Source organism: Eublepharis macularius, chromosome 5 (assembly GCF_028583425.1).
Source record: "Eublepharis macularius isolate TG4126 chromosome 5, MPM_Emac_v1.0, whole genome shotgun sequence".
Classification (NCBI taxonomy): Eukaryota; Metazoa; Chordata; class Lepidosauria; order Squamata; family Eublepharidae; genus Eublepharis; species Eublepharis macularius.
Genome location: NC_072794.1, coordinates 10,519,096 through 10,532,003, shown reverse-complemented (window position 1 = coordinate 10,532,003; position 12,908 = coordinate 10,519,096). Strand labels below are relative to the sequence as shown.

At 49.7% G+C, this 12,908-nt stretch overlaps 1 protein-coding gene across 1 annotated transcript in view; it reads left to right on the top strand.

The window, feature by feature from the left end:
• Nucleotides 1-10,710, top strand: part of REXO1 (RNA exonuclease 1 homolog) — a 37,218-nt gene extending 26,508 nt beyond the window's left edge. Inside the window, exons 10-16 of the mRNA XM_054981233.1 lie at nucleotides 2,093-2,206; nucleotides 3,032-3,105; nucleotides 4,329-4,439; nucleotides 6,049-6,164; nucleotides 6,651-6,789; nucleotides 7,053-7,173; nucleotides 8,150-10,710. Of these exons, the coding sequence (XP_054837208.1) occupies nucleotides 2,093-2,206; nucleotides 3,032-3,105; nucleotides 4,329-4,439; nucleotides 6,049-6,164; nucleotides 6,651-6,789; nucleotides 7,053-7,173; nucleotides 8,150-8,238 (764 nt within the window). The 3' untranslated portion in view covers nucleotides 8,239-10,710. The remainder of the gene's footprint in view (nucleotides 1-2,092; nucleotides 2,207-3,031; nucleotides 3,106-4,328; nucleotides 4,440-6,048; nucleotides 6,165-6,650; nucleotides 6,790-7,052; nucleotides 7,174-8,149) is intronic.
• Nucleotides 10,711-12,908: the final 2,198 nt, after the last annotated feature.

Below are 12,908 nucleotides of genomic sequence, written 5' to 3'. Positions count from 1 at the left end.
GCTAGCAAAGCTGGTGGGTTTGGGGTAACTGAATAAGTCCTTCAGTGGTTGAATATTTTTTATTTTCAGCACAGGTCTTTCCACAACCAGAGGAAATTCTGTAAGGGGGAAATGGAGAATTCCAAACTGCAGAACAAAATTCTGCGGAATATCAGTGGCAAGGCAGATGTGCCTAATTTATGTGGCTCCTAGGTTTTGGATAACCAACCCTGGTGCAGAATTTCATGGCAGCGTTCACAGGGCCCTCATGTCTTGAGGCTGCTGCAGAAATGGAATAATAATAGTAGTAGTCGTACTAGTAGTAATAATAATAATAGCAACAATAACAGCAATAACAACAGTATGCTTTTATACACCACCCTTCTGGACAGTGCCACACTCAGAGCGGTGAACAAAGTCAGTATTATTATCCCCACATTACAGCTGGGCAGCTGGGTGTGAGAGGAGTGGCTTACCCAAGGCTGCCTGCTGAGCACATGGCAGGAGTGGGATTTGAACCAGCAGAGTGATGATTGGCGGCTCAGCCTCTTAACCACTGTGCTACAGCCACTCCAGGTTGAAGGAGCTCTTTGTGTATGTTACGTTCCAATTCTGACAACAGCCCCATAAGGTAGGCTGGAGTTATACCTTTGTTGAAAGTGGAGGGACTAAGGCAGAGAGAAAGCAGCTGGCCTAGTGAGCATGAGGCTGAGGTGAAATTCAAACTGGGGACCTCCCAGATCGAGGCTCTTTCTCTTAGGCTTGCAGCAGATGGGGCGAGGCAGAGAATTCCCCAGGGAAGGAAGCGTTGCAAGGAAGTAGGGAAGCCAAAGCGTGAGGCCTGTGGAGTCCTGGTTCTCAGGTTCAAGTGGGGGGTGTTAGAGGAGCCAAGATCCCTCGGTTGGAGCCCTAGCATCTCCAGGCCAGGGGCCTTTGATGCTGGGGCGGTCTATGTTCCGTACTCTTGGGAGCCATCACTGTCTGTGCAGAGAGCACACCGCTAGATGGGCCAGTGGCCAGACTCACTGTCATTACCCAGAAGTCCATGCTGGGTTCACACGTGCTCGACCTGGAGAAGGTCCCGTGCACGTGGAGTGGCACGCCTTGGAGAAGATCTTTCTCTGCCTTAGTCCTTAAAGAGCCATCAGTAAGGACTCCTGGCCAGGATGGAGCCATAGCCTGACGGTATAATACAGCTCCTGCTGAATGACCGTAGCTCAGTGGCAGAGCGCAGAAGGCCCCGGTCTGATCTCTTACACCTCCCCATTAGCAGGTCTTAAGAAACACCTTTCTGAGTCGGAGACCCCGGGGAAGTCACAGGTGGTTGAAGTAGATTATATTGGGCTTGGGGGCCCAGCGGCCATTGAGGTGTTAGTTTTGTGCCTTCGTGCTGTGAGATCAGAGGTGACAAACCTGAGTGGGTACTGTTGCTTGAAGGTAGTTTGTGTGGAGTCCCTCTCACTTGAGAACATTTCTGGTAGGAGCAACAGGCAGGGAGGAGCTGCGTAGAGCCATGCCTTGTCTTTAGTTAGCAATGCTTGGTGTGTAATGCTTGGTGTTGATAGCACACATCTCTCCTGGCATTCCTCCCTCCCCCCCCCCAAAAATATTGAGGAAATCTGCTTTGTCAGGGTGAACAGCAGTTCCCTGTGTGCTTCGTTTCAGAGCAAGATCTAGATCCTAAAGCATCTTAAAGACCGACTAGATTTGCAGGATTTCTGATGAAGGGAGCTCTGAATCTCGAAAGGTCACACCCTGGAAATCTAGTTGGTCTTTAAGGTGCTACAGGACCCAAACCTTGCTCTTCTACTACAGACCAACACAGCTACCCACCTGAACCGCCCTTCATTTTGCCTCCAGATCTGTGCTGCAGTTCTCGGTTGTACCACAAGGTGGCACAATGGTGCAGAATTCAGAATGCTTTAAACAGTTGCACTTTCTTTCTTGTTGGTGCTTACCATGTTTTCTGCAAAATGAAAACTGCAAGAAAGGACCTGGATTTGTTCCATCATGAGAGTAGCTTCCCAAAGAAGGGAGGAAAAGAAAATCTGAGGTGAAAGCTTGGGTGGAGCCTGAATGTTTACCCTTCGACCCCCATTTTATGTACTTGAAGGTTCCTGCAGAGTTTGCTGCCGCTGTGGAACAGAGTACATGGTGACGCCCGCTGGGAACTGTGTCCGTAAGGAGGAGTGTGTCCACCACTGGGGGAGGCTGCGCAAGCAAAGGGGTAATGTGCATCATGAGTGGCCTGGCTGGCTTTTCGTTGACCTTGGTTTGCACGCTGGGAGAAGCTTTTAAAGTTCGGGGGCCAGGAAAACCTGGCTTCGAGTTCCTGCTTGGCTCTGAAGCCTACCCTAGTTGTGGGGATTGCGTGTGGAAAAGCTCACGTGCGCTGCCACTTGAAGGAGGTGATGCAATCGACCTTCATTCTCGCAGTTTAAAATGCAAGCCGGTCCTTCCTGGATTTATTTATTTAAAATACTTATTAGTGGCCTTTCCTCCAAAAGTGCTCAAAGCGGCTTATAACATAAAATCAAAAACAGCAGTTAAAAACACTGTTAAAACGCGGTCCTAAATAAACCAGCCCTCGGCTGCATCCTGAAGCTAGAGAGCAAGAGGGGCCAGGCACACCTCCCTGAGGAGATTGTTCCACAGTTATGAGACTGCTGCCCAAAAAGGCCTGCAGATGCTAAGAGGGCCTATCTTAATAGTGCAATTCGTATCCCACCCTCAGGAACGCAGGGTGGCATACCTTGATCTCCATTTTATCCTTAACAACCCTGTGAGGTAGGATAGGCTGAGAGAGAGTGAGTGATTGGCCCGTGCTTGCCCAGCAGGCTTCATCACAAAGATGGGTTAGCTGATCCCACCAGATCTCTTCGTCTGACACTCAAACTATGCCAGCTCTCGGGGGGCGGGTGGTGATTGGGACTCTGGGCTTGGCCGAACGGGGTTGGGATCCATGCACACTCCTCAGACTCTTGGCCCGAGTGGATTGCTTGCTTGCAAGGGTGCTGGGTATTTCTTCACCTTGTGTTTCTCGTTTTTTCAGTGCCCGGTGGCTGGGAGACACACTACAGCTGTTGCTCGGGAGTGGTGGGTTCACCAGGCTGCCAGGTCGCAAAAGTGAGTGTCGCAAAGCCTTGTGCGGGGTGAGGCCATTGCCCCTCTGGTCCTGCTCTGTTGGCTCCAGCTCCCAGCCTTGCCATCCCAGGGCTTTGTCATAGCACTTGCAGGGGCAGGAACCTGGGTCCTCTGTGTATGTGCAAAGCATGATGGGGAGGCTGTATGCCCCCTTCCATCCAATCCAGTGGAACCCCCTCTTCCTCAGAGGGTAGGGACTGGGGCACTCCCCTTTATAACTCTTTATTTTTTATTTTTTAAATTTTTTCAACATTCACAGAATGTAAACTTTTAACACAAAACGAGTGATTTATATAACATTTAAGATATTGAGCTAAATAACCTGATATACAGATTTTTGTACCATATACAGTTAATATAAAAAGAAATCCTTATTTTTTTTTAGTACAGAGTAGAGGTGGGCATGAACCAGAAAAAAAATGAACCATGCGGTTCATGGTTTGCCACGTTTCACGAACCACGAACTTTCATGAACCTGCCCCAGTTCACAAACAAGTTCATTTTTGGTTCGTGAAAATGTCACATCTGGGCCAGCAAATCACCACTTCTGGGTCAGAAGAAGGTCATTTCCAGGTCAGCAGAAGGGCTGCAGAAAGCCCAACCCCCATTGCCTAGGAAACTGATTGATTGGCACCAGTCTGTCTGCAGTAATGAACCAAAAAACAAACCACCCTAGAGTGCCATCAGTCTTTATTCAGTTCGATGCTATCCTTGCCTGATTTTCCATCAGCTTAGTTTAAGGCAGGGGACGCTGGTGGCCTCAGTAGGCCAGTCCCCTTGCAAGGAGAAGGGGATGCATTCTTTGAATGCGTCTTCGTTCCCCATCCACTCCCCAATCTGCACATGGTTTATTTGCTTTTTCCTTCCCTAAGTCCTCCTCGGACTCTTGCACCAACAGCTGTTTCAGGTGGAAAAGGCAACTACAGCTGTCCTGAGCCTGTTGAACTGTACGCCTTTCCCCTCTTTGGTCCTGACCTAGAAAGGACCTCAAGATGCGATCAGGGTCCAGTCCTTAAAATGGATCTTTGTGGACAAAAAAAAGGCTTTGGATCGGCCTTTTGAAGATCCAGTTAACTTGACTTCATGTGGCAGAAAGTTCTACAGGGAGGGTGCCACAGGCCGAGGTCCTCATCCCCATCCATCTCTCTTTGTGTGGCTGATGGAGCTTAGAGCACAGAGTGGCTCACTTTGTTTTTTGTCTTAAGCAACATGTCCAAGATGGCCGGAAAGAGAATCTGATGGGCTTTGTGAAGACGTTTGAGAAGCTGCCCAGTGCAGAGGGCTATCCAGGCATCTATGCCTTAGACTGCGAAATGGTGAGTGCCACGGCTTAGGCTTAGGCTGGAAGGCTGCGGGAGGGCAAGCCTGTGATGAATGCTGCACTTGCCTACTCCACGTTTTTCACACCTGAGTCTGTGGTGCACACACTGTAGCTCTTTGGAGCACCTGACCTCTGTTCCCCAGGCACCTGGGATGTTACGGAGCCATTTGTCTGGAAAGTTTTAAGCAGGTCTGGATCTGCTTGGCATCTGGCTGGAGCGAACAGGGTGTGGTGCCCTTGAGCTCCAGGGTGCAAGAGAGGCTGGTTATAAGCAAAATACGTTTTTAAAAAGGCTTCTAGAAAACCTGTGTGGTTTTGCTTTCCTGGCTTTTGCTCTGACTGGTGCAAAGTATGTCTGATGGGGAGAGGTGGGCACACCAAACCTTGTTGCGCCACCCGCAGCTGCCTGCCAGTTTCCTCATTTGAGCACTCTGTGCACAGTGCTCCGTGGGCCGTTTCCATGCCTAAGTAAAAGCAATAAATAAAAACGGGGTATAGAATGTAAAGTCCTGCATTGAAGCTATCCTTCTTGGCAAGTGGAAAAACTGTTTTAAGTGCAGCTTAAAAACACACACACACACACACACACACACACCAAATGACAAGAACCGAACAGAGGAGCAGTATAAAGTGAAAATCAATCAGACCAATTTATACAACCAATTTTGGGTGGAGTGGGGTGGGATTAACAGCTTGGGTGAACAAAAATGTTCTCATGTAACACTCAGGAGTCTAGTTGCCAGACAAAGCTTTCTCACAACCTAAAAAGCTCTACCTTATAGGGACGTCAGGGGGAGACATATATGCAAAGGGTTCTGGGCTGTAGATCTTAACTTATCCTGGCAGGTTTGTGCAGGAGGAGGAGGTCTAAAACCTGGTCCCTGGACCTATTATGGCCTTATAGGTAAGAGTCAGTCGAGGGACTGGCGTTCCATCTGTGAAACGCAGCTCCATGTGCCTCGGGGCCCTGCTTTTCTCCCCCTGTTGGCCGGTGGGCTACTTGTCAGGAGATGTAGCCCGGCTCCATGAACCCTCATTGCAAGAACTTCACGCTTAAGCTTTGGAACAACTTTAGCAAGAGTCCATCTTTGTCTTCAATAAGAACTACCAGACTAGTTTTTTTTAAAGTTACAGTACACTCTTGCTGTCTTTTTACTGTTGGTGGTTTTGTGTCAAGACTCACTGTTTTTAAATAACTTGTGCTGCTCTGAATGGTGAAATATAGCCTTATACTTAACCAGGGCTTTTTTTCTGGGAAAAGAGGTGGTGGAACTCAGTGGGTTGCCCTCGGAGAAAATGGTCACATGGCTGGTGGCCCCGCCCCCTGATCTCCAGACAGAGGGGAGTTTAGATTGCCCTCCGTGCCGCGGTGCAGTGGGCAATCTCAACTCCCCTCTGTCTGGAGATCAGGGGGCGGAGCCACCAGCCATGTGGCCATTTTCAAGAGGTTCCGGAACTCCGTTCCCCCACGTTCCAGCTGGAAAAAAGCCCTGTACTTAACCGTCAATTTAGAAACATTCAATTGCAGCAGTTTGTCTGGGGAGAGCAGCTCTCTCTCCCTCCAGAAGACAATTGCCATGACTCTCGCCCCTTGGCTTTTGTAGTGTTACACCAAGCAAGGCCTGGAGCTGACCCGAGTCACCGTGATCAACTCGGACCTGAAAGTTGTTTATGACACCTTTGTCAAGCCAGACCGCAGAGTGGTGGACTATAACACCAGGTAAGGGCCCAGGGGTGCCTTAATTGAGCCTCAAGCGGCTTGGTGTAGCACTGAGCAGTTGAGACCCGAAGCAGGCCAGTGGCAAGCACTGAAGTATCAGGAAGGTTTCCGAGCTGCATGCCATGAGAAATACCTTTTGTGAGCCCCAAGTGCCATTCCACAGGGGAGGCTGCCTACTGTGTGCTTGTATGAGTTGCTGTTAATGGTCTTTTGGGGTCTTGTGCAGGGGGAAAAGGTGGGTGGGTTGGGTTCCACTGCTGGCTGGTCATTAATAATTTTGATCCAACCTGAACGTAAACCTTCTTGAGCATACCTTGGATGTTGAAATTTGGACTTTATAAACCTGCTCCAAGACCAGTATTCTCATGGGGACCAAAACACGCCACCCCTGCTCATCACAAAGCATCTTGCAGTTGCACCGAGTGTGTCACAAGCAGGAGTATGAAAGTTCCTGCCCTCCCTTCAGTACCAACTTTCTCCTGGCAGATTCTCGGGTGTGACAGAGGCGGATCTGGAGAACGTGACGATAACGCTGCGAGACGTCCAGGCAGTTCTTTTGAACATGTTCAGTGCGGACACCATCCTCATAGGCCACAGTTTGGAGAGTGACTTATTTGCACTAAAGGTAGTAGGAAGAGGGCCCCTGCCTTGGCCTGTCTGGGTGCTCCAGGCAGAGAACGTGGACAGTGTCACCGGGGGGAGGCGGGTTGTCGGACACCCTTGGGCTGGCTAAAATCTGCCCTTTCAGCCTGAAGAAATCGGCCGCCCCTTGGATGGCCGGGTAGCCCTTCCAACTCCATGCCTCTTCCAAATGTTACTGGCCTTGAAAACCCAGGTAGGCTTTGTGCTGTAGAAATGACTCGGGTGGTTTTGCCTTCCTTCTGGCAGCTCCTCCACGACACGGTGGTGGACACAGCCGTCGTCTTTCCCCATCGGCTGGGCTTGCCTTACAAACGGGCCCTCCGCACCTTGATGGCCGACTACCTCAAGCGTATCATCCAGGACAGTGGTGAGATTTGGGGAAGCGGAGGAGGCGGGGGCTGTTCAGCAGCATCGTGGCATCTCCCATTCTTAAACTTTAAAAAGCTCCATGTGGCACTTTGTTCTCATGAAAAAGTTGGTCCGAATCCCCATCTGGCTCCCCCTTCTTCCCAGGATTCTGGGGTGCCTTAGGTGGTTTGTCTGTTCTTCATTCATTGCTGAGGAGGTTTGACGCTGATCTTTTATAGGAAAGCACTGACTTCAAGGCCAGTGTAGTACTTGTACATACAATGAGTAGAATGATAAAACTAGGTTTTGCAGTTCAAGGCAAACGAAATAAAAACAGTATGATACATCCCCTAAACTGGATTTCACAACTGGAAAATGAGGATCCACTAACTTGGATTTCACAATTGGAGAGCAGTGAACTAAAGAGAGTTCATCATATCCAACGGGGAGGAGGAATAAAGGGGGAGGAACAATGGGGGAAGGCAAAGAAAACTGCCTACATTTTTTACAGGCCATTAAAATTAGAACCCTGTTACCTTTGTCAGAAAGCATTCCATTTTCCCACACATGATCATGCTATGGATGCCATGGATGTGGGTGCTTTAAAAGTGGTTTTTCCTTAAAATTAAGGCTTCAGGATGCTGGAGGGGGTAGACACAAGCAGAAAATATTCTTCTGTCTTGTGTGACCACTCCCCCCCCCCCGCTTACTGAGTTGTGAAGGAGTCTGTTGTGCTTGCCTGTCCTGGTTTCGCACACTAATGGCAGCCCAAGCCCACATACTAAAGGACTGCATGAGACTCCCCTCTCTCAAGGCCGTGTCAGAGAGCTAGTCTGCAGTGACAGCAAGATCACCACTTCTTCACTTTGAGCAGGGTTGCTGCTATGCAGTGCTGTATGCCTCTTTACTTTGAATTTGCAAACCTGCTCCCCTTGAGTTCTCTGTTGCTCGCCCCAGCTGAGCGGCGGCTGACTTCCCTTTCTCATTTTTGCCAGTGGAAGGTCACGACTCCAGCGAGGATGCCCGAGCCTGCATGGAGCTGATGATCTGGAAGATCAAAGAAGATGCAAAAGTTAAGCGATGAGGACCTGCCCGTGGCTTTTCCTTCACCGCTTTGGCGCAGTGCAATAAAAGTCTCCAGAGCTTGCCCGCCTGTGATCCTGCAGCGGGCATATCTCTGCTTTCCTCCTCTGGGTTCGCAGGACTCCTGGGCATCAGGAGGGGGGAGCCACTTGGTGGCACAGCAAAAGGGCACCTGCCCTCTCTGAGCACATGGGCTGGGACCGAGTGTGTGGGCCCAGCTCACAAGTGCGCTCAAGAGCACTATTTCTTCTTCCCCGTTTTTATTTATGGACATGAAAAGAAAGTTTCTAATTTAATTTTGCCGGTCTGTGGCTGGGGGATGTTTCTGCAGAAGGGCAGAGAAGCCAGCTTCTCAGAACTGCGTAGCAGGTGGAAACCTCAGGCATGTGGATGTTGGTTACTGGACCTATCTCAAGGGGGGGGGTGCAAGTTGACTGGGGGCTGTCAAACCACCAAAGGCGAGAGAGAGCTGCAAAGCAGCTTACCCACCGTGGGATTGGATGCCAGAGAGCTGGGTGGGGGAATAATCCTCATGGACTACCCCAGGGTGGTTCTTCTGGCTTGTTTCTTAGTGAAGCACCAGGTGCAAGAAAGGCAGGCGTGGTGTTCCGCCCTGGAGCTGGAATGGCCACTGCTAAGGTTTGACCCCGATGGCGATTTCAGCAGTGGGTGGGTGAAAAGGTCTAGCTTAAGAGTCCATCAGAATTCACAGGAAAGCGGGGGGCTGCGTTAACTTCTACGGAGAGTGGGAAGACAAAGCTTGTCTCTCCTAAAAAGAAATGAGTCTCCATCTTCTCTACCTCACCCCCCAATTCATGTTCTTGGCTGCTGCTAAAGGGGCAGCTCACCCGCCAGAGGCACCTGCACCCCAGTGATGGAGGACAAACCCCTTTCCTCTTGCATTTTCTCAAGAGGGCCCCCCCCTCCATGGTCACCGCCCTTCCAAGCAATTTTTTCCAACCCTCATTGTTTCCCCTGGTTGCTTGCTCGTTGCCTTCAGCTTCCCAGGGTCAGGGGCAGTGCCTACTGCGGCTTGTTCCTAACTGGCACTTTGGAAGGCGTTCCCTCTTTAAGGGCATTTGCCCCTCCAGATCCAAAACCTCTCTAGTTTTTCCTCATGTGCATTGGAGGAGCTCAAGATGTGCAAGGGCCCCCAACATCCATAGGACTGGAACGACGTGTAATTGGGGAGCGGGGGCTACTGCGCCCTTGAGGAAAAGGAGGCAGCAGACGCATCCGTGCGCTTGCTCCTGGGCGTGAGTTTTGCCTGTGAGCTTCACGGATCCTGCCCCCCCCTGCATCTCAGACTGCAGCCAGATCTGCTCAGCTGCATGTTTCAAACAGGCATATTCCATGTGCGCTTTCAACCCCTTCCCATGCGGATGTTTAATACGAGGGCTCCCTCCTTGGTCTCCGAGTCTGTTTGGCCCACAACCGTGTGATGTTTCTCAAAATGGCGGTCAGAACAGATGGCATGCCTTGCCGTGGGGGGGGCGGGGGGAGGGAGAGGAATTCACATAACCCATCTTATCTAGCCGTTTGACCTGGAATCTGTGGTTTGTGTGGAATCGCAGTAGGGGGTAATTGTGAGCAGCGGGGTGTGTGTGTGTGTGTGTGTAAGTGTGTGTGTAAAGACTTGTGGAAGCAGGGGCCCCTCACTGCCCTGGACTGCATGGGACAGCCTTTGCCCTTCCAAGCCCAGCCGTGAGTTGAAAGGGGGTCTACAATTCCTCTCCTCTTACAGTACGTCCCAGGGGCCCTAGTTCTCTTTGTATTGCTTTCTGCTGCGGATCTCAGCCAGAAGTTGGGTAACTCTTACCCAGAGTTGGGTTCAGACAGAGATCCGCAGCGAGACTCCTTGGCCTTGGCGTTGGGTGACGGTTTCTTCCTCTCGCTCCGTCTTCATCGGCATCGTCTCTTTGCTATCATGTTAAGTACAATTTTGGGAGCTGGAATAAAGAACACCCTGCTTGGGCTTCCCTGCAAGGGTGCCCACACTACAAATGCAAGTTGGTTTTCATCCTGGCTCCGCTGTCCTGTGGTTTGTGCCACCCTGGGAGTTCAGGGAATTGTTGTTTGGCGAGGGGGCAAAGACTTCTGTGTTGGAGGGAGCCTGGCCCCTGCCTTCCCTCTGGAAGAAAGTTCCCTGCATGCAAGGAACTCCCAGTTTTTTGATGCACTCCTTGACACTTCACCCAGCGCGTGAAGCTTGTTGGCTATGCAGCCTGAAATTTGTTCTTCCTCTGGTTGCCTGAAGGCTGGCGTTTCCTGAAGCCAGCCTTTCGACAACTAACTCTCCCCTCCACGGATGCCACAGGTTCTCTTATGCCCTACCCAGCCATCTTCCCCACCACTTCCCTGTGGGCTGTTTAACACAGTACATAATAATAATAATAATAAATGTATGTAGACATTGTACATAGCAGCTGTGAACCTGTTAACACTATTTTGTAAATCTTTTTAATAAAAACAAAATTCCAAATGCGTTGCTGCTGTTACGGTGGTTAAGTGCGACACAAAGCAATTATTACGTATTTAAAACTGGGAGCTGCACTCTGGCTTTTCGGAACCGGGCTCTGGGGCGGGGGGGGGGGGCTGTCATTTCTGTGTTGTTTTCTGTGGGTGGCAAGATTTAGAGGGGGAAAGAATGCCTGAGAAAGGTTTAGGGTGGCTAATTTTTATTTTGAGTTCTAGTAGGAAAAGTGGACTATAAATGAAAATATCTCCCAACAAAGGCTCTTTTTATTCATTATGCTAAAACTATTTGGGGGGAATTCCAGAGGAGTTAGCCATGTTAGTCTGTAGTTGCAAAATAGTAAAGTCCAGTAGCACCTTTAAGACTGACTTTATTGTAGCATAAGCTTTCGAGAACCACAGCTCTTCGTCAGATACATCTGATGAAGAGAGCTGTAGTTCTTGAAAGCTTACACTATAACAAAGTTGGTTAGTTTTAAAGGTGCTACTGGACTCTTTACTATTTTGCAACTACAGAATAAAAAGAGCCTTTGTTGGGAGATATTTTCATTTATAGTCCACTTTTCCTACTAGAACTCAAAATAAAAATTAGCGGATTAAAAAATATAACACTCAAAACTTTATTTACTTCATTTATGCTTTGCCTTTCTACCCTTGGGGGGATTCAAAGCAGCTGACACTGGGTTTTTTCTCTTTATTCTCACAACAACCCTGTGAGGTAGTTGCAGCTGGCCATGTGTGAGTGGCCCAAAGAGCCTCCAAACCGAAGTGGAAGTGGGTTCAGACCCAGCTCACTCACATCCTAGTCTGACACTCTTCCAGGGATCCCCAACGTGGTATCCCTGGGCCCCCTGGCAGCCGCCAACACTTTTTCTGGTGCATGCCCTGTATTTTTAAGAAAGTGGGCGGGGCTTCTGCCCAGCAAGGCTATTGAATGGCCATTGGAAATTCAATTGGCTGTGCAGGTTTTTAAAAAGTTGCTTCAGCACCTGTTGTTGCCACAGCACAAGGATCTTCACTGCATCACTGTGTGTGCGCGCGTATGCAAGACATCCTGTTAAACAGAGCTGCTCTCTATAATGTAGGAGAGCTGCCTCACCTCACTCCGCTGCGGCAACCGTTTTGTGGTTGCGCCCACCACCTGTGTCAGATTTCCCATGATGCCCCCAGGCTCCAAAAAACAGGAACTTCTGCTCTAATCTCTCTGGCAGGTACTTAGAAGAGTTTTTTGGGATCCATAGTACAAAATAATAACTTCTTTTTTAATGAAGAAAAATTATTGTGTGCCACTAACATAACCTGGAAAGTGGAGTATCAAAACGATCTCCGCCTGTTTTGGAACTACTTTTGCCTGATGCCCATTTTCCATCTAGGAAAACTTGGGTGCTCGACCATAGACGTGTCTGGGAATCCATAGCTTAACTGGTATTCTCTCAGGCTGGAAGCCCCCTCCCCGCCCCCACACTACTAGGCACATGATGCAGCAGGCTTGCTGGTGCTATGTGCCTGTTGTTATGGGTTCTGCCTGGATAGGATCCTGCCCACCCACCCCCCATTTATGCCACCTTGAGGTCTGCTATGAAAGAAAAGCACAATAGCAGTCACGTTAAAGAATGGGGAGGGGGCTTCTGCATAAATCCGAGCGTCTGTTTGGCTTGCAGAAGGAGGCTGCCTTCAGTTCCTGGCATCTCCAGTTAGAGCGTCTTGGGTAAGTGGAAAGCTCTTTCTCTTCTTGACCCCGAAATTGGCAATGGATTTGTAGCGAGGCAGCTTCATTGGTCCAGGGATGGCCAGCGTTGGCAGATGCTTACATGTTTGATGGGCCGCCAACTGACTGGTCTATAAAGCAGGCAGTGTGGTGTGGGGGCTATGACGCTTGGTAGGGGTGGCCCAATCATACACATCCAGTCTAGCCCACCTCACAGGGTGGTCGTGAGAATAAAATGGGGAAGGAAGAGAACCGTGCATCTCTCACAAGGAAGAACAGGATGGAAATATTCAGGATAGGTATTTGAACAACTGGCTTACCCCACTTTTCTCTAGGATGGGTTCCCATTTCCCATCCTTCCCTTTCATCCTTGCAACGACTCTGTGAGGTGGGCTAGGCTAAGAGTACTGAATGATTCAACATCACCCAGCAAGCTTCCATGGTAGAGCAGGGATTCAAACTCGTCTCCCTGATGCTGGTGTGTGGCA